At 33.1% G+C, this 26,571-nt stretch overlaps 1 protein-coding gene across 2 annotated transcripts in view; it reads right to left on the bottom strand.

The window, feature by feature from the left end:
* The window catches only part of LOC148627401 (atrial natriuretic peptide receptor 1-like), a 41,650-nt gene extending 22,345 nt beyond the window's left edge, over positions 1-19,305 (bottom strand). Inside the window, exons 1-9 of one of the 2 annotated variants that reach the window (XM_088572459.1) lie at positions 19,201-19,305; positions 10,930-11,404; positions 8,028-8,240; positions 5,936-6,082; positions 5,409-5,563; positions 3,626-3,761; positions 3,123-3,217; positions 1,057-1,189; positions 454-541 (exon numbers count right to left, since the gene is read on the bottom strand). In XM_088572459.1, the coding sequence (XP_088428585.1) occupies positions 454-541; positions 1,057-1,189; positions 3,123-3,217; positions 3,626-3,761; positions 5,409-5,563; positions 5,936-6,082; positions 8,028-8,240; positions 10,930-11,383 (1,421 nt within the window). In that variant the 5' untranslated portion in view covers positions 11,384-11,404; positions 19,201-19,305. Of the gene's footprint in view, positions 1-453; positions 542-1,056; positions 1,190-3,122; positions 3,218-3,625; positions 3,762-5,408; positions 5,564-5,935; positions 6,083-8,027; positions 8,241-10,040; positions 10,110-10,929; positions 11,405-19,200 lie in introns of those variants that run through there. The other variant, XM_088572470.1, reaches the window with a different exon arrangement.
* Between the last annotated feature and the right edge of the window lie 7,266 nt (positions 19,306-26,571).

Raw genomic sequence — 26,571 nt, 5'->3', positions numbered from 1 at the left:
AAAATAAGGGGGAATCTAATTGGACATTAAATGATACCCCACCATGTTATGTTATCTAGACATTAAAAATTCTTTAGTATTCAAAGAAAGATATTCAAAGAACTTAAAATGGGTGTATCTTTTGTGTCAATAATCTGAAAATCAAATTAGATCTGTATTTTTTTTTAACCTCAATAATCCATTTGGAAACCGTTGGAGGCACAGACTGACATTCAACTTGGCCAAGGGTATCAGATAATACCTCGTCACTTAATGTGGCAGGGTATAAATATTGTATATAGGTATTTAAGTAGGGAAGTCAAATGTTCTTACCTCAGGCAATATTTAAAAAAAAACATTGATAATCACAATTGATTGACCAAAGATAACAAACATTTTGAAAAAAATTATAGAAAAGGTATAAAGTTACAAAAATTTTAGGCTAACATAAAGTAAACACAATATCTATCTTACCTATATAAAAATACTCCACAAGTAGAGCCAATAATAATCACAACAACAAGAACAACAGCCACTATCACAAATGTCATTGTAAGGTCCTCTGAATAAAAAAGGGATCATCCATTAAAATTATGAAAAAAAAGCTTGGTTCAAATCATTTTTATCAGTTATGGTATGTTGTGAAATTTTCTGTTCCAAACTTAAAAACTGTTGCTGTATGTATTATGTAATTGTCTATTCAGTTTCATGGTAATAGTACATAAATTTAAAAACCTAAATGAAAGGTTGTATGCAATGTCATTTAAAGGTGGTCAAATTAATCAAATTGAAAGTTGGGGTCAGGCAGACAGTAGTGAAAAAAGAAAATGTAATATTTATTATGATTAAGCAAGGTACCAAATATGAAATCTTTCAGTTAAGCAGTTTGTGAGGAAAATGAGACCTATTTTGTTTGCGGATAAATAGGCAGACAAGGTGATTGGAGTATACAGTTGGTGATATTAAATGAAAAAGCTTCAACGAAATCCCTAAACTTATGGATGAATGGACAAATGCAAGGACTGAATAAAAATTCACTTTCTATCACTTACTTGAATATACTACACGTACAAATACCTGGTGAATGGATGCATAGTTCATCAGAGAATCCACAAACTGGTTTATCTACAGGCTTTCCATTGGGCCATACAATATTAACTGCATTAATGGGAGTGTACTGCATGGTAGATCCATGGAAATGTCCAACTGCCTGTCAAGTTATACAAAATAAAAACGTAGCAGCAATACATGTATTTATATATATTCCATAATATAATATAAATTTCCATAACATTTCTTCCATTTGGCACATCTGTTATAGAGAAACTTCTGTTGTAGCAGTAATTAATACTGTGATCACATGAACATTGATGCAAATTTTGATTTCAAATGACGTTCTAAGGTTTCACTCTGACAATAGGGACAGAGTTAGAAAGCTGAAACTTGGAGAAAGAGGCGTTACATCGAACTGACCTGAAGTCACTTGTCGAATAAAGAGCTACAGTAATTTATAAACTCTGTGCTTGTTATTATTCTGACTTTGTATACCAATATACCAATAACACAAGCCTTAGAATTCACTACTCAGCCGTCAGTGTACTCTTCTTTTATATAGTGTCATCCACAGACTTCACTGGTATTGCATTATTCAAGACTTATGCTGGACATTTTTTACATAATCATGATCAACAGTGAACCATTTACATTTGTTAATTAAATCATAGTTTTCTACAGGATTCTTTTTATATACATGTTTATGAAGAGAGTACACAGCATAGACATTCTGAATACTGTCACTTTGAAATTCAAGTAACATTATTGCTCACACACTTACACTGACATATGTATTACTCTAATTCCAAGCTAAAATTTACATCATGGGAAAAATAAAAATAAATGGTAAATAATAAACATGGCTATATGAGGAACTTCTTGTTGTTGTGGATGAATTTAACAGTGTTGGTGGCTATGCAGGTGTAGATTTACCCAATACCATGCACAGTTGTTTTAGATGTAAGCCTGATTTTGTGTTCACATGTTAAGTTTAATTGGGATTTAAGATGAAATCAAATGTCAGGTAACTCCTCCTGAGGTAGTGACTTTAGATTAACAACTTAATGCAGATAATGTCTGAATGCAGAGTGTATTAAGGACCAATTCTGAAATGAATTCAGAATTAACGTGTTTGTGTGAACAGGGCATTAGATTTTATTCAAAAACCTCTTGCAAATTAATCCATAGACATCACACCAGAGGCAACTAATGGGGAACATATAAATAGAATTTGATAAGTAATGACTAAAATTAACACTGCAAAATAACAGTGTATAGATTAAAAATGAAAACTGTATAAGAAAATCAGACCATTCAATGGATCAATAAATTGATGACCCCCATCCCATTGTTCAGCAATTCAGTATTTTCCTCAAAATTAAAAACAATAACAAGGGGATCAAGAGTTTAAAAAAGAATAGCCCATAACGACAAATGCAGTTTTGCCAAAATGAAACTTGATCTGTAAATAAACAATTGTGCAAATTCAAAATGCCAATTTATGCAAATGCACACCAAATAGGATTCACCTAGCATACATAAGTGGTCCAAATAAAACTGACCTAATTGGGCCATTCTGAACATTTTGCTATTCCCCATTTTTCACCATTACGTGGTGGGGTATCACTTATTGTTCCATTAATGCCTTATTTCTTCTTAGGTAAAAAAGTCTTTTTGCAGATGTTCCTATGCCCTCAACTGTGATTTTTTAGATCTGTATATCATTCTTTACAATTAAAAAATGTGGGTGGACTGCCAGACAGACAGACAGACAGACAAACATCCAGATGGATAGACACAAGCCTGTCAAGTGTAAGTACACACCTTTAGTACATAAAAAAGTTGATTACCTGAAATTGTTTGGTGTCTGGATCACCCATGTCATACAAATATATTACCTGGAACTGTTTGGTGTCTGGATCACCCACGTCATACAAATATATTACCTGGAACTGTTTGGTGTCTGGATCACCCATGTCATACAAATATATTACCTGGAACTGTTTGGTGTCTGGATCACCCACATCATACAAATATATTACCTGGAACTGTTTGGTGTCTGGATCACCCACGTCATACAAATATATTACCTGGAACTGTTTGGTGTCTGGATCACCCATGTCAAACAAATCAAAGTCAGCAATTCTATTTCCCAGTTCATCTATTTTAACTTCTCCAAGAACACCTTTGTAAAGAATAATAAGACTTCTCTGAAAGCATTTAAAACATCTAGTAAATTGTCACCAATGCGAGAAAAAAAACCTTTTAAAATTGAATTTTCTCTTTTTTCGTGAATTACCATCAAATTAAATGCATCCTACAACTTCTTCAATTTATATTACAGTTTTCCTTCTTATGTCTGCCTAAATCCACAAAGGATTTCATATAAAATATAATATAATTGTTGGGAAGTATAGTAGATTTAAAGATCAGTGCATTGATCAAAAATTGGACCAAGTGATAAAGACAATTAATTTAGGTTATAATTTCTTTAGATTCAATTTTGTTTTTAGAGTAATGTTAACTGCATTTTATTCATAATGCGACATTATTGTAGGTTACCTTACTAACGAACAGTTTTTGAACAACATACCATTAAACACATTTCCCCACAGTTTTTGGGCGACATGTGTACCATTTGTTATATCTTCCCCATCATCCATGACTGCTTTGTAAGCATTGGCAAGGTACAGTACACTGTCATGGAAGGCTGTGATGAAATAGTTCACCTAGATAGCAGTAAAGTTAACATTGAAATAAAGAATTATGAAGATAGCTTCTTTTTTACAGAGAAAAAAGTATATGTTTCACTCCTCCTACAGTATAACATACCTGAGCATGCTTCATTCCCTTGACTCCATGTTAACCACATTTTTCTATTTACTGTTTTAGAAATTAAGTATAAGTTAATGATCAATATAGTAAATTGAGGTAATGTCTTTCACATTTAGCAAAAAGTATATATTGTTGTCAGTGCAGTATACATCTGTACCAAAGTAATGGTGAATAATAGTATTATGCATCAAATTGCCAAATTTTAAAAACTGTAAAATATTTTAACAACTGGAAGTCTTAGAATTATGAATATCAATACCTCTTTGAAGCAAGAACTTTGAGCACAAAAAAAATTACAATATAGGGCATAGGAACATCTGCAAAAAGACCTTTTTACCTAAGAAGAAATAAGGCATTAATGGAACAATAAGTGATACCCCACCACGTAATGGTGAAAAATGGGGAATAGCAAAATGTTCTGAATGGCCTAACTTGAAAACTACATTTTGAATTTTGCTGCAAATTGAATGTAACCCTTATTCTATGGTACTTAACAACTTTGCAAAGTTGATCTGTTCTCAAGTTATCATCTGGAAACCGTCTTGCAATGGACAGACAGATGGACTGATGAATAGATGGACTCGTAACTTTTTGGAGGGTATCACATATTACCTCACCACTAAGTCTTGGTGCACAAAAATTGTTGCAAATGTGAAATAAAATGGAATCAGAAAACAATGCGATATTGTAAAGTCAAAATGAGTACAACTGTCTTAATGACAACAGTAAACATGAAAGACAACAAATAGGAGTATCTGTAAAATGTACAGAATATATATTGGAAACTGATGAAGGTAAAAATTGTAAATATCGTCCAGCAATGTGGGCTTTAAAATCATGTATTAGTGCTGATTGTCCCAACAATGGCCGAAAACTTTTTATAGTCACTTCTATGGTCAGTTTCATACTACACATCCATGTATACATATATTATTGATATTTTAAAAAGAATACAAATAAAAGACAAAAAAGTTACAGCCCAGAAACGTATGCAAAAATCTTTGATAAGACCTTGAGGTCAAAGTTCAAGGTCAAAGGACACCAACCATGGTATGTGACAGATCATCTTGAGCTGATCTACCCTCAAGCCAAAAATCAAACATCTACACCTAAACTTGTCCTAAAGACAACAAGGTTTCAGTCGAGACACAATTTGTTACGGACAGAGGGACAGATGGACTAATTATTATAGGGCATCTGCCACAAAGCGGTGGGCCCTAATTAAAATCTGAAGTATGGACTAAACACTGCTGCTGTGAGGAGAGAGTTTGGAATTGGGAAAAAAAATTTTTGGCAACATAAAGGTATGGAATATTCATAAGAACCAACTTGTAATATAAATGGTGTTTTATTTGGTATGAATCTGATAAATGTTAATCTCTATCCTACACATATTTTAACCTAACATGTTTTTTTTATCAAGTTTTAATCTTTCTCTATACCTATAGAATATGTTAAATTCCTAAAAATGAAACAAAAAATTAATGCTCAAGTGCGAAACAACAAATTCTGAAAATGTACTCAAATGTAGTGCAGCCTACCTCTTCTGTTGGTCCAAATGTATAGTTGTAACTTGTATTTGCTCTCTGTTTCACTTCATTGGCAAAGTCGACAAAATGAGGATCATTCAGCTTTCTTATAGTAAATATAAGAACAGATTCATAAGCCTTTGTCACACCTGCATCTTTTGTGTCATCTGTAAAACAAGTAGTCCAGTATACTCAATGACATTTGAAGGCCCTTGCAAAATGTATTAACTTAATTTAACTTAATATATAAAAGAATGGAATGCAAATCATAGCATCATTTCGACATGTACATTTTTAACTCTGTGACCTTAATCTTTTTAATTTACTTATTTTCAAATGGATCTAATAAATACTTAATATTGTTTTTGGTTCAAACACAATTACAATAATAATACACTTTACAAACACAAGTATACAGTAGAACCATAGAGATTAATGTAACATAACAAAACATAAAATTTGTATAAAAAAATATCACAGATCAGACATAAAGACCTTATTTACTTAAAGGACTGACTTAACATATCAACTGAACTCACTTCTAATAAACTCCATGTAGTAACCAAGGGAACTGCTAGGAAAGAGCTCCAGTGTAATAAAAACAAAATCACCATTAGCAAGGCCCAGCTCATAGCTACGATAGAGGATATCTCGAAAGGTTTCTGCATTGCACAATATAATGAAAACTAAAACAAAACAAGTAACAAGATGTTAATGAGTAAGATTGAATTCTCACAGAAACAAAGCAGTGACTTTTTTTTGTTTATTCAGTGCTCACATGTTTCTTTTTAGAACTTTTTTTAGAACTATCTGCTGTGAGATAAAAATATTATGAAAAAAATAACACTACTATTATTTATAGACACAACATTCAATTAAAAAGCCAAATTTTCAATTATACAACTGCAGACAACTTTATCTTGTATCTTTCTGACATCTTTATACAGGATCTTTTAAAATATAAAATAAACATGTTCTATTCATTGCCTCAACATTGTATGAAGATTTATTTGTATTTGATCAAAGACTTGTCCATCAGGTACATCATGATTTTCAGCCAACTTTAAATTTGAATATTGAATTATCTGCAAAAACAGCCTAAGCCTTAACTACCACAAGTTAATTAAAGCCTTTTTAACTGGCCAATCTTTCTATAAGTTTATACTCAAAAATAAAACTAGAAATACTGTAAGCAGGGTGACAAAAGGATACCATCTGCCTTCACTATAAGTCTCAGCATTAAATACTTAAGTTGATTTTCTCTCCTTGAATATAATATCTATCAGTTAATATCTTCCCTTGTGCACATCAACATATGTGTGTAGTATCAAACCTTCACATAAAGTTTAGTCAAAATCAAAAAGTTTAAATTTTGAAATTATTTGTCATTACTTCTCCACCTGATGTAGGCTTTTAAAGAGATTATGTAATTGACATGTTTATGAACTTTCATAATAAATTTCTCAAAAAAAGTGTCAAACAAATTCAATAGAAATTCAATAATCAACATTTTTGAAAATGTGAAAACTTATGGCATGTTCACTTTAAATTTGAAGGAGGAGCCAGTTTAAGGTTTGGGATGGACGAATTTTCCCTGAAAAAAATGTTTAGGTTTTGAATTTCAGGAAATTAAGTTGAATTTTCTACAAAATTTGCGGGATTGACGTTTCCAAGCAATATGCAAAACAATGTAATGTTTTGTGAAATTCTGTTCAATAGTTTGAACGAAGTTACCAGGACAAGATGCTGCAGTGGTGCATTTTAAAGGGGCATAACTACCACAAAATAGATGACTTTCACATTCATTTCTGTTCCAGAAGAATTATATCAAAGTCAACTAAATCAAAAGGCATAAAATAAGAAGACATTGCAATGGGAGCCAAGGAAACAGAAACTTAATCTGATTACTATAAAAACAATTTTCAAATGTTACATATACATGTATTTCGAAGCATTTCAGATATTTTTATGTTATGAGACGTCTTTCCACATAACCTGTACTGTTCTTGTAGCCTTCAAACCCAATATATTTTCTTTGTCTAGAATAAAACCAAAATGCCTGGTGCAAATGCTGTTATTTTATACAACCTTGTATAATCCCATAAAAATTTTTTAAACATTTCTTATAATGCAATTCCCAATGGAATACTAAGAATCAATTTGTATTCAAAATATTATTTTGATATTATATGAATTGTGGAGTGTGGACCAAACTGATGATAATGACCATTACAGTATGAAGCCATGTTAACAGGTAATACAATATAAACCTGGTTTGCTAAAAGATGCTTGTAATAAACCAACCAGATACAAATCAGATTATGTCATATATTATTAGTCTGAATTTCCTCTGACCCTGCAACCCTTCATTTACTCAAACATTGAGAAGTTCAATGTTGATTAGGGATATCATTGTCTAAATAATAAATAGGAGGGTTTGAGGGGCAGAGATAATACGACTAATATATTAAAAAAGAGTCTTGCTCCTTTATGTTACACATGTGAATCAGACTTTTTTTTGGCAATATAGGTTTCAACTTTTTAAAAGATGACTTAAAGTAGGGGATTTTCTTTTTTTTCACCAACAAAATAGCCACTTCTAAAAGACAAATAAACATAAATAACAATTACCTCTGGCATGTTTTCTAGCCTCAAGAAGAAATATGCCATAATCAGTAACATGATCAGGATCAAAAGGGAAGTCAAATGGTCTTGAAAAGTTAGGATTTATCTTTAAATCATGCACCAAGTTTTCTCCTGCTACATTCATGAAGTAGTCAGTTTCATCGTAAAAAATCGCGGTATGGTGCCATTCATAATGACTAAAAACTGTTTTCATTGAATCTGAAATAGAATCAACATTAGTATAGCATACAACTCAACTGAATATAATTTGAGTGTTACTAGGCAGAAAATTACCCAGTATGTAAAAAAGCAGTATGAGAAGTGAGTATCAAACGAGAATAGTCATATGCACATTAAAGTTTTTTTTGTTCACAGGCACTATGTTTACAGATTGTTCTTTAAAAAATATCAGTTATTATTCTGCTAGGTATTCATATTCAGTGGGGGATCCAGAGGGGGTGCAGGGGGTTGGTACCATCCTTTTTATTAGAAAATTTTCCTGTCGGCTGGCCCCTATTTTCTACAAAGTGTCTCAATCCGGCCCTGAAATTTAATAAGATGGTAGGAGAAATTATGACAAGCCATTGTGGAATTTATTACCTATTTATTAATATCAATAAATGAATTATTGATATTAAGAATTAATTACTGATATCCATCGTCATTTATTGATATCAATAAATATAACATATCTATTCACACATTAATAAATAAATATTGATATTTAAAATGATTTATCAAAACATTAATAAATATTTATCAACATGTTAATAATTAATTATTGATATCAATAAATTGTACAATTTCTCAACATGTTAATAAATACTTATTAACATGTTATTAAATCATTTATTAACCCGTGCAGGTCCGGGTGTTAAAAAGAATAGGCCTGCAGCAGCGCTAAGCTTGTCGTATAAGGCGACTAAGTAGTGCTCAGAAACCTAGCCGGGGGCTAGGCGCTCTGCCCAAAGAGCAACTGGGATGTGTGCCCCAGGTGGTGGAATGGGGTACCCTGGCGTGTTACATGCTGGGGTTGTCAGGCTATAATACGGAAAACCTGACCGCAAACCATAGTGGTGCACCATGTTGGGAAAGATGCCACGTTCCTCGCACGTTAAAGAACCCTGCTGTGGTATTCGATAGGAGTAGGAACCTTTGCGCTCCGCCACAGGAGGCTAAATTGCCCTACCTTACCCATCCCCCTTTTTCCAGTGGCAATCAAAATTTGTCGACCCTATTATTCTTGTGTCCCATCCTTTTTTTTTTCATTTCATGTTCATTTTATCATCCATTTCATGTTCATCGTCTGAATATAGCTGAAATATTGCTGCTCGGACGTTAAACCCCAACAAACAAACAAACAAACATAAATCATTTATTGATATCATTAAATAGATGAATTATTAATATGTTAAAGAGGGTGCCACTATGGGTGGTTTGATCATGGTCAGAAAAGTGTTTGTAATTGCTTATTATATTGGTTATTGTCCCGCATGCATAATCTGGAATAAGATTTAATAACACGTTAATTAATATTTATCAACATGTTAATAATTTGTTAAATTTATTCATATCAATAAATGATTTATCAACATATTACTAATTCATATATTTATTGATATCAATAAATCATTTATCCACACGTTGACAAATATTTATTAACATGTTATTAAATATTTATTAATATCAATAAATGGGGAATAAATTCCACAATAGTTTGCCATAAGAGACCTACACACCAAATGCTTGTTTAGCTAGAATGTGGGAAATAAAATTTGAAGAGTTATACTCCCTAATTAGACCCCCACCCCAACAAGTAAGACCATTATATATTACAGTGTTACAAACACAATTTTGTACTGGTGTATTGTTTTTGTTTGTTTGTTTGTTAATTTAATTTAGAGATTGGGGATTTTTTATACATAAACTACTGTAAGAAAATCCATATAAGATAACCTTATAAAAAGATCGTAGTATATGCTTGTCAGATATAGAAACTTCATAAATAAAAACCAATACCTTAATGTCAAACAAGTGCATTTTTCTATCTATAGGTAAATGATATCCCTACGGTAAGAGAACATATGGGGAAGGGGAGTGAAACGAGATCATGTCTGTCTCAAAGACAACGTCGGCAGAAGTCGCCGATTTAATTTCTCAAGAGGAAAACAAAAATTAATTGATGTAATTACTTCAGTGTGACTGTGTGGAATAACAAACATAGTAACAGCTGTACACGTTGCAAAGGCGTAGGACTAAAAACTCGATTGGCAAGTAAGGCAACGCTGCAATCAGTGGCGGATCCCGGATTTTAGATTAGTTGGGGTGCAGTTATAATTCCGCCGATCGGAGCGAGCCGAAATTTTTTTTGAGATTAATTTTTTTTAAATATTCTACTAGAGTGAGTGCAATGTAGATATCTTTGGTGGTAAAATTAGCCAGAAATTAAAGCTTCAACCTAAATCCGCCTAAATCTGCCCCTGACTACCCATGCTTTGCAAATTTTAGTGGGGGGGAGGGGCGCACGCCCGCCACGCCCCGCCTGAATCCGCCCCTGGCAGTGGTAACGGAAGTTTTAAGTAATTATCGAACAAAGTACCACCTTTTTTCTTTAAAATTAAAAGAAATTTAGTTACTGCATAACGTACCAATAAAAAATATTTGTACAGCTCCAGTAGTACCTGTGTTGTACAAACATTTCTAATCAACGGGAAAGTTCACAGGCACTTGGATCCAGGATTTTTTATATAATTTTTCACCCTAAAAAAATCGAAATTTATTGTTTTTAACCATTATTAGCAAGTTCTGACGAAAATGTTGGCCTTTTTCGCCATTTTGACCTCCCCCGAAATTCATAATATACCATGCGAACTATGCCAGTCCTTGTGGTTTGTACTGTTGTACTTACCAGACAGTTTTCTAATGTTATAAGAAAGTATGGTCAAGCTTTCATACATATCCCCTGGTTTTCGAAGAACAAGATCTCCAACTCCAGTTACCACTGGAACACCAAGATACGCTGCAAGACGCCCAGAAGCTTCAAGCGTATGAGAACACGCAGGACCTATGACAGCACTAACATTGTCATCATAAGCAAGTTCTGCAAAACGTCCAATAGTTGTCTGTAGCGGACAGGAACCAGAGTAATCTTTTAGAACGAAGATAAAGTTGATCCCAGTTTCATTCACTGCTCTCTCTAAGCCGATGTCAAGAGCAGGACCAACTCGTCTTAAGTCGAACGGGGCTGGGTCCTCGGTCATAAGTAATACTCCGACTTTTATAGTAGCATTACTCTGTTCGCTTAGCAAGGCATGCAGACAACAGTATACAATACCGATTAGTACCTTTTCAATGGTGACCATGACTTTTTATTTTCAAGTTTCCTGTGGGAAAAAGATACATTAGCCCTTACATTGAAAATTTGTGGTTATTATTTTTTTAGCTACGAGAACTACGCAACATACAAGTTATATACATGTATCAATGAACAAACAGGTGAAAAATAGTAAGTGCAACGGCTTGATGTCCCTTAAGCAGTACCACTTGTGAAACTCAGTTTCATAATACAGTCCACCAGTAAACCACATGGTAATACTTACAATTTTACTCATTGATCTTCAGGACGTCGATTGTTTTTCAAATCAATTTAAATGGTTTTTTTTCTTTCTCCTTTAAAAAAATAACTTAAAACTTCACTAATTTAATGTACGGGAACTGAATTTCACAAATCTAAATTACAACACAGATATTATAATCTTGTTTTTAATATATACTTTCTTATTAATACAAGTTTTTGTTCATGAACAACTTCGTCAAGGTTACAGATCATTCACCTGAATGTACAAATAATATGTCCGTTTGTCACTCCGACATTTCCTTATATCTTTGTTTCACTACTATCCAGCATATTTTTTTACGTTACCCGCGTAACGAAAATGGTAATTCTTTTCGTCATTACTTTCTTAAGCGTTGTCGAAAAGACATAAATAGACACCTTATTCACCAATGTTTCTATACAAAAACAGGACACTAAAATATACCTACTTCGTGGAAAATCACACCAATTTACCAAAAGTGAAGTATTTTTGTCGTATTAGGACAGAGACCACTGGAATACATATGAAAATAATTATGTCCCATTCTTAGCCGTTTCTATATTCATGGGAAGCGAAGCTGGGTTGTACTAGGGCTACTTCAGAAAGAAAGGAGAGGACTAACCAAGTCCTTCAATTTAGATTTCCATAGGTTAATGGTTTTAAATAGACGATGCTTTATATCTGAACAATTCGAACTTACATTTGATCAATCAAAATTAATTCGAAATTAAAGAGATACCTTCTGCTTCATACCTAGATATTCACCATATCCATTCTCGTTACATATATTCGATATGACAAACGTGCTGGCTGTCCAGGTGTAAAGGTGGCAATATACCAACATTTCCAGCCTGTAAAGCAGAATTGATCTACTACTGTCGTGCATGTGATTTGCACGCGGTCGATGACACTGTTTAATGAGCTTCTGAGACAAAGTTATATTCAGCCTTTTTTTTTAATAATCACTACAGAGATTTTATGGTCGTCATCATAATTTTACCGATGTGAAGCTTATATATCACAGATAAGATAGCCTTGGTTAGATTTCTAATCTTACCGGGCAACGCCTCGAACTCGACGCTTACTTGATTTAGCCTTACCGGGCATCTGATGTCATTCCTTTTTTTGTGAAAGTTCATACTGCGAGTGCTTTAGTTTTTTTGTGTGTTGTCTTGTTTTCATTATCTTCAGTTTTATATACACGTTGTGTGTATGTAATTGTATTTTATACTGTTTTTACATCGTGTTTGTATTGTGCATCGTCTTTGTTTCCCGTTTTCACGCGTTTTGGCCAATAATTGGATTTTAATGTTTCTTAAATGTACTTTAATTTAAACTTCAGTTTTTTGTCGATATTAAAATTACTGTAATAAACTTCTAAGGATATCTGTATGATTTTTTTTTATTTCTGCAAACAGCTTTGGCGTCTTTTGCTTGTTTCGTCTTTTCTTTGTTTGTGTGTTTGAATGTATTGTATTATGGTTATGAAATATAACGAGAATAGGTATGGTGAATATGTCAAAGAGACAACAACCCCACCAGGATGAAAATGTCAGCCCAAGGCCACCCGTTGATCCTCAGTGAACGATAACGAAATCCTCACACCACAGGGCAGGCTGCAGCTGACCCCAAAACATCATTATGCACAGGTACAGCGAAAGAGTATATACTCAAGTAACATAAAATATAAACTAAAGTTGAAAACGGAACAATACACACAGAAGCCAACACTTCCTGACTTGGAACAGGCGCAAAACAAATGCAGCGTGGTTAAAATACTTTTATCACAATCATCCCCCTTTATAATCTGGCCACTGTGAAAAAATATTACACAATTAAACACACCTAAAAATCTGTTTAAAAAGGTGCGAGTCCCTTGTTACAACGGAAACTAAGAAATTTAATATAAGTTACACAAATGTACAAACTAAGGACTGCTAGCAGTAAACTGTCATGCCAGCTCCAGACCAGTTTTAACCTACAAAAAGTTATGTCTCCATCGAATGTAAAAACAATCCCGATTCTTCATATGCGGGTTTGAGAATCACGGTACATCATAAGTCATACAATAAGGACACAACCCATGTCATGTCAAAAACTGCTTTTAAATATAAAGTGTTGTAATATCAATGTAAAGACCCTATGAGCGAATCAATGTTGATACAAAAGATGCCATCCTTAACAATTTGACAGCAATATCATAACTATATCCCTTACGAATGAGCCTATTCAACGGTTTGGTTAACTTATTGTGTTTGCATCGAGCTTTCCGTGCTTTGTGTAGAATATTACCGTCAGGGGCGTAGCTGCTTATACGCAAATACGCAGTTGCGTACTTTCGGAAAAAGTAACAAAAATAAAAACACACAGTATAGGCTCTGAAAAACTGGCTCCAGGAGTTTCCCTCAGGGCTTTGCCTTGCCGGACTCACTGGGGCCATTGAGCGACCCCCCCCCCGAGACCCCTCGCCGTAATTTTGCGTACAACTAAAACAGGCCTAGCTACGCCCCTGACCGTAAAACAAAGGGTGAGAGATACCCTACGTATTAATCCTTTACAAGTACATTTGTACTTGAGAATGAGTTCCTTTTATCGGTTGACAAATTTTGTGATTGTTTTTACGAGCTTGTGACATTGAAAACTTTGATGTAGTAATTTCTCGGTTATATAAAGACTCCTTTCGTTAAAATCCAAAACAATGTTACAAATACGAGCAAATCGAACAAATTTTGATATACTGCTCTCATACTATGCCGAATATCCAAGTTGCACTCGCAATGATCGTACAGATATCCCTACACATTCGTACTTACTCTCAAGTAATCGTGGTCGTTCGTGAGTTTTAACGTATATGAAAGCATGCTCCTAAAATTCGCAAGGAATTGAAATCCTCAATCCAGTCGTAAATAATTCATGTGCATTCTTAAGCCAATCGTATTGATGGCAAACCATTTGCATTGATCGTAACACATTTCTTACATGTTCGCAAGGTTGTTTTCTTTTTCCATTTAAGACTGATACGATATTGTTATCAATGATTACGGTCATTTAAGAATGAAGCGAATAGCTTACAACTTTTAAACTATATTCAAGAGAATGTCTACAAACACCTACGAATGGCTTGCCAACGCTAGTGAACAAACGCATGCGAATAAAATGCAAACATTAAGATAATATTACAAACATCTTGCAATATAAGTATGAAATTAGTACGATTTGTTCGAATGGAACCAATTTTTTGAAAATTAAACTACCATTTTTCCTCTCGAAAGAGATATTTCAAGGTCAGTTGATAATGAGTCTATGTAACAAGTTGCAACTCTAGCAGTGTTAGTTTCACAGCACGCAGATATTACTCATCGTGCTGCTATTGCTCTACAACAAGAGCAAAACAGAAGGCGAAGAAGACGCCGACAAAGAGAGGTGAGGTCATGCTGGATGAGAACCTGGCTGTCCAAAGGGCAGATGATACAATAATATTCACATTACTACAATTAAATGGAGAACCTTCGTCACAACGACCCGGATTAAGTTAGCAGTGACCCATCGTCATTTAGGAACTGGGAATTCATATGTTGATCTGTCGTATAGTTTCCGTGTTGCAGATAATAGCATCAGTATGTTTGTCCCTGAAGTGTGCAAAGCTATAATTGACGAGTATTCAGATGTTGTTCCATCACCAAGCACAAAAGATCATCATATGCGAAAAGAGCTCTTTAATTTCATTTTTAATATACATATTAGTATCATAAAATCCCAATTTTCATATCAATTACTTACCGACTTTATGCTGTGGCGTCGTGGAGGGCGAATAAAGGGTACGAGCCAGCACATCGTTTCCCACAATCTCTTCTCATTTGGGATTCCATGAACGGTGGGCTTCCAATTTGAACGAGATTTCATAGTTTTTGTCTTACATTTACTTATAATAGTTCTGTATGACTTAAACCATAATTCAAGGGTTTCGCCATCTATGCCCTTGCCCATTTTTACTGCCTGTTCGCTAAAGAGCTGTATGCGCCTCTTATAATCCTCGTGGTTGGTGTCATAAATTGCAGGAGTTTGTTCTAGCCACTCAAACATGGTGTCCTGTTGAGCCTTTGTCAATTTTGCATGTCGCCTCTCTGTCTTCTTTTTGTTTTTTTGTGTTTCAGACGGAGATGGTGTTGGAGAACGTGGCAGTGTAGTAATTGATGTGATAGAATTGTCAGATCTATCACCGGAATCATCGGAATTTATTATTTCTGCTTGGGTTTTATTGCTTTTCTGTTCATGTTTTTTTTTCATTTGGTCATCTTTGGTAGGACTACATGTAATACTGTCCGATTTCCCTCTGTCTGGACGCCTTCCAGCTTTTTTTCCACCTCTTGGCATGACTTATTAGTTCAAAAACTAATTCAAAATGAAGGTATTCGAGAATAATTGTTAAAAAATCGCAACGCATGCGTTTTTTTTTGTTTTTGTTTATTCTAATTGACACTTGCAAGACTCCGTTAGACTCGCAACGATTATCGCAAGCAAGGGTCGTAAAGGCATTTGTATCATTCAGAAGTTAATTGTAAGAAATTCTTGTATATTATTGCAAAAAATCAGAAGGTTCGTATGGAATTCGTTAAACTAGCAAAACACTCGTTAAGATTCGTAAGACAGTTGTAAACGATCTTTAGCCTTGATGATTTTCAATATTTTAGTAACCAAATCTTATTATTTCTAACGAATTTTCTGCGAACGCCAATTTGTTTCATTCGCAAGGATATTCGGCATAGTGTCAGAGCGGCAGTATATAAACACCATATGATGGTGACAAGGGGACGTCACCATCTAAAAACGGGAAATGAAAAATTCTTCTTACCGTAACATTTGGTATTAAGTTTACCATTATCATTATATGACTACCATGATCAAGAAACAGACATTCTTTACTGTCAATATATGCTTTATTAAAAGACAGTTCTACAGGATATATATATATATATTTACATGTAGTATAAATTTTGAAGTCATCGTTGTTTAGAGCCAAAATATCGTCTAAATATCTGAAAGTGTTCCAAATGTTGTTTGGATGGGTCTTTATTTATCCTACCCATAAAATGTGACTCGGAACGGTACAGAACGATTTCCACAAAAAGTGATGCACAATTGGACCCCATGGAAGTTCCAATAACTTGACGATAAATGGTTTCGTCGAAGCGTACGAAAATGTTGACTAACAGGAATTCGAGTGCTGTAAGCGTATCAAAAGAAGTCCAACTAACGTAGTTCTTATGTTTTTCGTTATTTCTTCGAGCAAATATATTCACATCCCGATTTATTAAATGACCATTTGATAAGATATGTGAATTTTTGTTTTATGGGATAATCTATATTTATAAGGTGATTTGGGAAGCCAGTACATATAGTGGGAACTTCCATGCTACTAGGCTAAGCTTGTAAAGAGGTAGCGACGAGTTTGTATTTGTTCACAATTTCACTTCCTGAAAATTTAGTCAGTTGAAATGTTGGTGAATTGGTAATTTTTTTGTAGAATTTCAATATAAAATTTACGTCAAATAACAATGATACTATTTGCAGCTTTATCAGCAGGAACAAAATCAAATTCCTTGCTGAGTTCTTTCAATTTGTGTACGGTTTTGATATTGTATATTTCGGATGTGATCTAATTTTATTTACTTCTTTGAAGAAAGAACCTAATGCTTTCTTGTCTACTTTCTCACATTTAATCCATTTAATATAATACGAATGGAGGAAGACCTGGATGATGTTACGACAAATATTCCGATTGATATTGACTGGAGGACGATACTTAAGACCTTTTTGAAGATCTGTTTTTATCTTTCGGTCGTTAACGGCATTCAGATTACTTGTAATAATATGGGACCAAAAATATATTTTGAGTTACTTCAATTTCAAGATATTGGCGTATTTTCTTTAATGTTCAAATCTTTGCAACAAATACATATTCATGCCATCCTATTCAATTCCAACTTGTATTTTTACATTTTATATTTTATGCAAGCACACTTAGTTCGTTGAGCTACGAGCACTAAATGTAAAAGAAATGTTGTTATTAGCTACATAGATTATATGTTACTACGTTCTTCTTTAAACTTTATTTTCCACCAGCACCTCAAAGCACATTACCAACCACCTTGCACTTATAGCAGAGGGTTTTTCTTAAATTACAGAACACAAAGAAATTCACTGTAAAGGTTGCAATAGTGCTTCTTTAAAAATTACCAAATCGGAGTGTTCAATTTAGAGCAAAAATGTCGAAAATGCATTTTCAACGACTATTATTGCTTATTTATGTCCTAACCTCTATCCAATTTTTTTCACAAATTGAAATTTTTAGGGTGAGTGAATATTGTGTTTTTTTTACAAATTCTAATGAAAATTTCGGACATTTGAGAACCGTTTGAAATTGTCCTTCCTTGTGCTCAGACTTCTTGGAAAAGATGCAAATGCTTTACATTATTTCTTAACTCACAGGAATTAGATTTTTAGTATGTAATTAAATGGGGAAAAATGTCTATACATGTATATGGCATTTTTCACATTCTGAGACGTACCAATAGGTATATAAATATATAAAAATCACTCGCAGTCGCCTGGCCCCCTGATTTGGTAAAGGATTATGTAGGGAAAATTCATAATTGACACAATGTTGGTATTGCATTGTAAGTGTGGTTACTATCCTTGGGGGCCCACTTCCTTTATATAAGGTAATAGGATGTGTCGCTGGAATAGGTACCGTTTTCCAGCTTGCAAATATGTGAATGGGTTTGGAATAACAAACCTGATTGTATAATGAGTCAATAAAGTTTACATTATAAATTATATAGATATAGTCAAAAACATCCTTCTCCTATCATCTGTAAGGGAACACTCCTCATATATATGTAATAAGGACTCTTTTTTTCTGATAATAAAAGGCCTATATTTTTTTCAAAAGCAACATACATGTATAATGATATGGTGGGGTTACAGAATCCCAGTGACATCCCCTAAAATGCCTTCTTCAAAAACGTATACAAATCGAAAGAATAGAGATTAACATTGTAAGCAATTTAAAATTTCGACCAAAGGGGTCACCAGATCACCCAAAGTAACTGAGGCAGTGAGTTCAGATAGTTCAGATAGTTCATGTCACAAATTTAGTTGGTTTGAGGTTGAGATGGCAGATGAATAATCGGGCATTCTAGGCAAACAAAAACAACGAAGCTATGGAATGAAATTCCTTACTAAGCATATTATGATATTAAATCTGTGCATACACAAATTTGGTACTTATGTAAAATATCACAATTGAATTTGGATTGCTGGAACAGTGTGTGCAGTCAGGCACCAGTTTGAAACTATTACAAATATCGGATAACCATAAGAAAACTTAAAGTAATAATTTGATGATAGAATATGCAGGATAAGTCGTCGGGTAGACTTTTACTTCAGAAGAGTGGATTCATACAGGATATGAAATGTCATATTTACGGTTGGTCCGGTCGACCGACCAGAACATTTATTTCCTGGAATCAGAAATATAGCATCAGTAGACATTCACTTACAAGTTTTCTTCAAAATCTTACCTCTTACAAATAAGTTGTTTTACTCTTCCATTTTAATACATATCCAAAACACACAACAATCAGTCACTCAGTTCGAAAAGCGTCAACGTCAGGCTTTAATTGTAAATCACAAAATCGAGGTCGTTCTTTTCCATTTTCCGGACTGTATGAAGTAAATTATTTATTTGTTTATCTATATTTAATTATTTATTTATTTTATTTATTTATTTATTTATCTATTTATTTAATTTTGTGCGTAAATGCACAAAACACTAATTGTTGGAATGAGCGAAATAATGGTTCCTCTTCGTGCTTAAGAATATCAACATTACACCAATTTTGTAGAATTTTCACCAGGGATTATTTAATGGAAATCTAATTAAAAGTCGACTTCGCATTGCTCCAGGTTTTCTGTTATGGTACACGCGACTTAACAAAAACCAGGAGTGATGCCAGATCGGCTTTTAATTAGAGACCAGTCAAAATTTATTGCCACATATATATATAGGAATGATAATACAAATGAAATAAGAGCCTAAATAAAACTTGAAACAAAAATGATGTCCTACGTCAACTTGGTAAGAAAAAAGTTGGTGTCCTATCATGGTTTTCTTATAAAGTTTTTATTTGAAAATATTATATTAGCAAATACAGTGTATTAAAGATCTTACAAATGAGGTATTGATATAAAGCTATTTCTATTTTGATACGTTTAGTTATTCCAATTCCAATGAATTATGTTATGTAGTTGTATTTTCTACTGCATTTATATGTAGAAGACTATTTTTGTTATAATAGTTTTTTTTACAGTTAATAAAAAAATTAGTTCAAAGTATTTGTTCGTAAAAAAAAACATAAGTCCTATGGATACTATCAATAAAAAAAGTGGTGTCCCAACAAAAGCATTACATCAAAAAAGTATCTGTCCTACTGCTACATGTATTTGCACTGGTCCTATGTGGCGATAAATTTTGACCAGTCCCTTAGATTGATTTATTGGAGTACTTAGGGTGCACTATCGTAATACGGTTGAGCTCGTCTATATGGGATTTCACATATTGGTTTTATGGTAATGTAGTAAATAAATAAAGCTATATCGTTTTGCTAGATCCTTTAATCTCAGTTTCCGCTATATAGATGACATATTATCTCTAAACAATCCTAATTTCGGGGATTTCATACATCGCATCTACCCCAAAGAACTTGAGATAAAGGATACTACAGACACTGTGACGTCAGCCTTATATCTTGACCTACACTTAGAAATCAGGGTGAATTAGGGTGTTTCTAGAAAAGCAGATGAAGCTTACCTTACCGGTGCACCGGGTCCATGCTCCATGCTCCCAGTTTTTAGTGGAGTCCGAGTTGCTCATTTGCTTTTGTTACTTTGTATGATTTTAGTTGCTTTGTGTTCTTTGTTGTGTGAGTCTGTTTTCCGTGTCTGTTCTTTGTCCCTGGATTGCATTTTTTGATTGCCGCTATAGCCTTGGTTCCCTATCGAAAGTTTTAACAGAATGTTTTTAGTGTAGAAAAATATTTGAATAAACTTATCCGCAAAACCTTATCATTGTTAAATATTTTAAAGTAATAACTCTATTACATTTCATCTTACATTCTGTGATTACTTTTGTACATCTAGACATTTGCTTACTTACCCAGGTAGCACGAGCCTTTTTCGAAACATTTTATTTGGGGTTTATTGATAGTATAACATTTTCAGCAAAACATTTTCAAAACGTTTTTAAAACATTTTAATTTTTTTCTAAATGTTTTAATAATGTTTTTGAAACATTTCAGCGTTTTAAAAGTGTAAAAAAAGGTTTTCTGAACTGTTTATTAAAATGTTTTTGAAATGTTTAAATAACATGTCACTGTAATGTCTTTGGATCTATTTTTAAAACATTAATTTGATATGTAATAAAAAATTTTTCTTATATATTACGAAAAAATATTTTCTGATAATGTTTTCATTACGTTCCATTGAAATAGGTTGAAAACTGTTTAATAATTAAATAGTTGTAGAAATGTAAGAAAAAAACCCATTTTAATGTATTATTTTTGAAAACATTTTTAGAAGTATTTAGAAAATATTTTAAACTATCTTCAAATTACATACGGGTGAAACATTTTGAAAATATTCTTCTAAGCTTAGTTTTTTCTGCAAAATATATCATGCTGAAGCTTAATATGTTATGAAAACAGTTTATTAAGATAGAGATACTGATAAATGTGACCCCCTAGAGAGGACATAACATCAACGATTTTGTGTGTATTTTCCGCATTTTCATGTAAAATATGTACATGTATAATAAAATGATGAAGGTAATGATAAATCAATGGAAAATCGACATTGGTAGAAAAAAATATTTTTTAACAAATATAAAATATAGAATACAAAATAAATAGGCCATGAAATTGAAATAATTATAATCTAGCACTATTAGACAATAGAAGCTTTATATAAATACATCATTATATAAAACTTTAAAAAAAAATGACCAAACAAGAATATTATACACATGCATTATAGACGTAATACAAATCGTCTTAATTTGTTATGCGTATTTTATTTACAATTAAATCATCCTAGTTTACTGATCCTTGTCTTTCCATTAACCAACACCCTGTATAGATGATATATAATAGATGATGGCATCTCCATGGAAACAATAAGATGATAGTGTATAAATGGTGTGTCACATGCTGCTATTGACATTGTCAGAACAAATCTTTATCAGTGTCCGTATTATCCTACACACGTGTACAAGGAGCACACAATATTTTGAAGATGATTTTGAAGAGCTAGATCTGTCGAACAAGATGTAAGTACAGATCTTTGTTAATTAAATAATTAAAAACTGCATGCCAAAGTACTTTGGTTTAAGGCTAGTCTGTGTAACCATTTTTCATAAACATAGCTGGTTAATTAGTCATTTTACAATTATCTAGTAACTAGACAACATCACGCTGTGAAGACAAACACACAAGTGATTTCTGATTTTGTTTTGATTATAAAAGGCTTGTCATTTTTAATGTATTTCTTCCTTAACAAATACACATGATCTCTCTTCTTTGCAGGGAATAAGGGTTACAAAAGAGACTCAAACTTTATGATTTAATTATCTCAATAAACCACGATGATTAATTTTTTTTCAGTGCAGGCTTTGTAAAGTGATGAGAATCTGATAGTGCACGATTGGACCATGACAATTGATCATGGCGTTTGTCAGTTTTTCGGGTGTCTGTCCATTTATCTGAACACAATATGCAACAGCTTTTTTACATTAATCAGTGGTGGATCCAGAATCTCCGAAAAGGTGGGGATGTATGGATTGTGAGGGGACTCACTGTGGGTAGTATCATTAATTTTCTACAAAATAAAATTTTTTTTTCTCTATTATGAGGAGCCCCTGGTCCCTATTGGGCCCACATTGTTTAGTTTGTGGCTACATCTACAAACTATAGAGAACTCTTAAACTTTCTTATCTTATTTTAAACTTTTGTATGTATATGCCATTTTTACATTAAAATATACATAATTCTGTACTAATATATACAAATTCTCAATACCCATTAAAATAATTCATAATTACAGTTTCAAAACTATAAAAAAAGATTTGAGCAATTTTCAAGTCGAGCATTTGAAAACAGTTATACGAATAGTTTGAAAAATGATATAATAACATTTTTTAAAACGTTTTATAAGTGTTTCTGAAATTTGTTTTGAAAATGTTTTGAAAAAATATGTTATTGAAAATCATTATAATAATATTGTAGTGAATGTTTATTGAGGACGTTATTATAACATTTCTGTAACCATACATATTTATGTTTCAAAAATATTTCTAAAATATATTTTCAGTCTTCTTAAGAAAACGTTTGTGTAACATTTTTGTTACGTTTTTGTGCTAGCTGGGTGGACAGTTTATGTGTTTTCGATAAATCCTGCTGGTTTACATACAGACAACTGTATGATAAATTGAATTAGTAAGTAAACTGTTCTTTACAAAAGTACTATATTCCATGTTTTCTAGTATGCCGGTGGCGTTTAATAGTTCTTTCACAAAGTTCAAGATTAACGTTCGTTACATTATTATGTTAATGTGCCATGTCAACGCCATTGCTTTTTATCTTGGCATTTACACAAAGACATTGTTTTACTTCGACATTTTATGATATATTTTTACTAAATCTTGTTGGACATGTTTTTCATTGATACTTTTGTTTGAGTGAACAAGGTGTGCTTATCAGTTGCTTTTGGATTTTGAACTAGCTTACAGAAAAATTAAGCGAGTACTCTTTCGAGGTAGATACAACTTGTTGTCTTTTGTCCTATTTGTTAAAGTGTCTGTATTCTGTATATCGATCTCAAGAGTTAAATCCGAATTCAACAGATTGATATGGTTCGTTTTTTTTGTTGTATTTTCCCACCATCGTTTAGTTTATAACAATTTTATTTGCTTAACTAGAACAAATGGGATTGGACAAACGTTAGTCAAACTTATGAGGTCTTCCACCACTGTCCCAGTTTAGGTGAGGGTTGGGCGCTCACAAAGCTATATTACCCCCGCTGTTTATATTAGGTCAATAGTTGTCTCTTATGAATAGTTTCACTTCATCTATTTTGGGGCCTTTTACAGCTTGTTTTTTTTTATATGGGTTTTGCCCATCATTGAAGACCGTGTGGTGACCTGTAGAAGTTGAATGGTTCGTTGCTTGACTTTTGGTGGATGACTGCAGCTGTTGTTGTAGGTACATCAGACAACACTATTAATTAACATGTTTTTCACTCTTTATAACATTTGCACACTGCTCATTTTTACAAAATTTCACATTTGACTCCATGGTCTTGAACTTCATAAAAGTTCAAGATAATGATATTTTGCTATTTTTTTTAATTTCATTTCTCAAAACACCAATTATTGCAGAAAAGCATACACATAATATTCAATATTATTAACTTCCATTACATACTTAGTTTTAACTTTGCAAAATCCCAAAAAGTAGTGATTTTTAGTCCGTCGAAGTGCTCAACAAAATTGGTGTGCAAAATCCTATGTTTTGATATGGGACAAGCTCTGACGTCCCACGCTCTAGCTTGTCTGGCAAACCAATCATAGAACGTCAGGGTAGTCTCGAATTAGTTTATGTGCAGTCATCTCTTGTCCATTTGGGTGCGTCATTTCAGCCACATTACCAATTCGGCCAGTTATCTCGGCCACGGTATATTTTTTCCCTACATTTATCGAATATTGTATACGGTTATAAATATTACTTTAATTTGTATTTAAGTTAAAACAAACTGTGGAATATGTGTAAACTAACGAAGTTTACATTCAAGACCCGAGTCTATGCACAGGACTTGCTCACACTATCAAATATGCAGCCCCACTAGTACATAACCCACGTGATATAACATATACAAGAGTGATCCCAGATTTGGATGTGCCTTAATTGCTTCAACTCATTTTGTTTTCAAATAGAATCAAATATATCACTATTTACTGCTTAGCAATCACTTGACAATTGGTGAATCAAATGAATAAACACATGTATCACCAAATATCATCAAATACTTCAAATTTGTGTTCCTATATGTAGTGTTATCGCAATTACGTGTAAGTAGGTCTCCGTCAGGCGAAATGTGATTAAGCTTTGGCACATGAAGAAAAAACACAGAAATTTTATTGCATTTTCCAAGTATTTATACATCATAACCTACAGAAATAAGCATCAAAGTGTTTGTAAAGTTTGCCTTTGTAAGATATTGATAGAACAAATTTACCTTAAATGCACCGTAGAAAAATATAAGCAGGTAAAAAATTTAAATCACAGCTGCTTCATGATTAGATGTATTGAATATATTAAAGTGTAAAAAGACCAAGCTGAGAATAATGATGTACCACCCATCGCCTGATTGTTACACAGAATGGTACTGAAACATTTGTCTTGCGATGTCAAGGTCGCACTCTAGGTTATATAGGTTACAGACCACCAATTCAACCAATGAGCATTCGGAACGTACGCAAAAATAGTCCTACGCAAAAATTACCCCTGTTCCTCATAGTGCTGTGAAAAAAGTTCTCATCTTATTTAAAAAATTTAAACAGTTTCTGAAAGGAAAAACATTTCTGTACATTTTATAGGTGCATTTTGCTTCTTGTGATGTGAAGCCTAATCTCCATAATGATTTTTAAATATACCCCTATCTTGTGAAAACACTGGGATTTCCCATGCTATTTATAGACCCTTCACTTCCGGTGACCAGTACTGCACTGCAAGTCTGCTAACCCCACATGCCATTCTGAGGATTGTGAGCTGACATATGTAGAATCATGCTGATATATAGTCCTCTGCAGGTTAAAGTTAAGGTAAAGTCCAGAGAAGCCATTGAATATTGTGAAATTAGCATAGAAGCCTATGGAAAGTGGAATTAGTGGTTTTTAGCCTATACTAGATATGATAATAAAAAAAGATAAACAATTAGTTTATTATAGTGTCACATATTTGATCATACAAAGAAATATTTACAATAACACATCACATTTATAAAAGATCAAATATCCAGCCTTAGTAGATTTACGGGGCACTTATTTACAAACAAAACTAAAACATTTAAATTATAAAAATAATTTCTGATATCACAACGTCGCTAAAACATTATGAGACTGGTCTAAACTATTTCAAAAATATTCAAAAATATGTCATAATCTCAAATTGTACCCTTCAAAACAAAAGACGTGTCTAAAAGATCAATTTCCAAATTCTAAAAATCAATTAAATCTGATCACTTATATCTTTACTAAAATATATAATAAGCTGCACTAAAAGTTATCAAAACTTAAAAAAACAATAAAATAAATAAATAAATAAATAAATACAAATATAAAAAAAGTCAGCAATAACATTTTTTTGCATTTTCAAAAAGTTCAAATCGCATATTGTCATAAAGAGGTCATGTCATCATAAAGTGTCTTTCACTTTTTAACTCATTGAAGTCACAGAGTTGACACAGTTTGTTTTTTTATTGGTATACGCGGTTGGGCATATCGACCTGTTTTTGACTGCCAACGGCAGCGATCCGCTACGGAACAGGGCAACAATTCGACGAACACGTCTAGGAAGATGTACTTTTAAATTTTTTTTTTCTGTTTTCAGTGCGGTTTTATACAAAACGATATTCGCAGCTTGTTTCGAATCCGGCAGTTAACATTGTTAGTGTCATTAAATTAGTCTCTTACAAATATATCATTCTCCACATCGTCATATCGTTCTCGAATCGTTTGCATAACAGATAATCGAGTGTCATTAACAATATCGGTCGCATCGATCGTCCGTACAAATGCTTTCACTTTGCCATACCAGCCCTTTTGTCTATTAGTAGTCCATTCG

This window comes from Perna viridis, chromosome 1 (genome assembly GCF_037379345.1).
Source record: "Perna viridis isolate PV_CMFRI_1.1 ecotype Kerala chromosome 1, ASM3737934v1, whole genome shotgun sequence".
Taxonomy (NCBI): domain Eukaryota; kingdom Metazoa; phylum Mollusca; class Bivalvia; order Mytilida; family Mytilidae; genus Perna; species Perna viridis.
The sequence above is the reverse complement of the archived record's forward strand: the minus strand, read 5'-3'. Positions and strand labels throughout refer to the sequence as shown.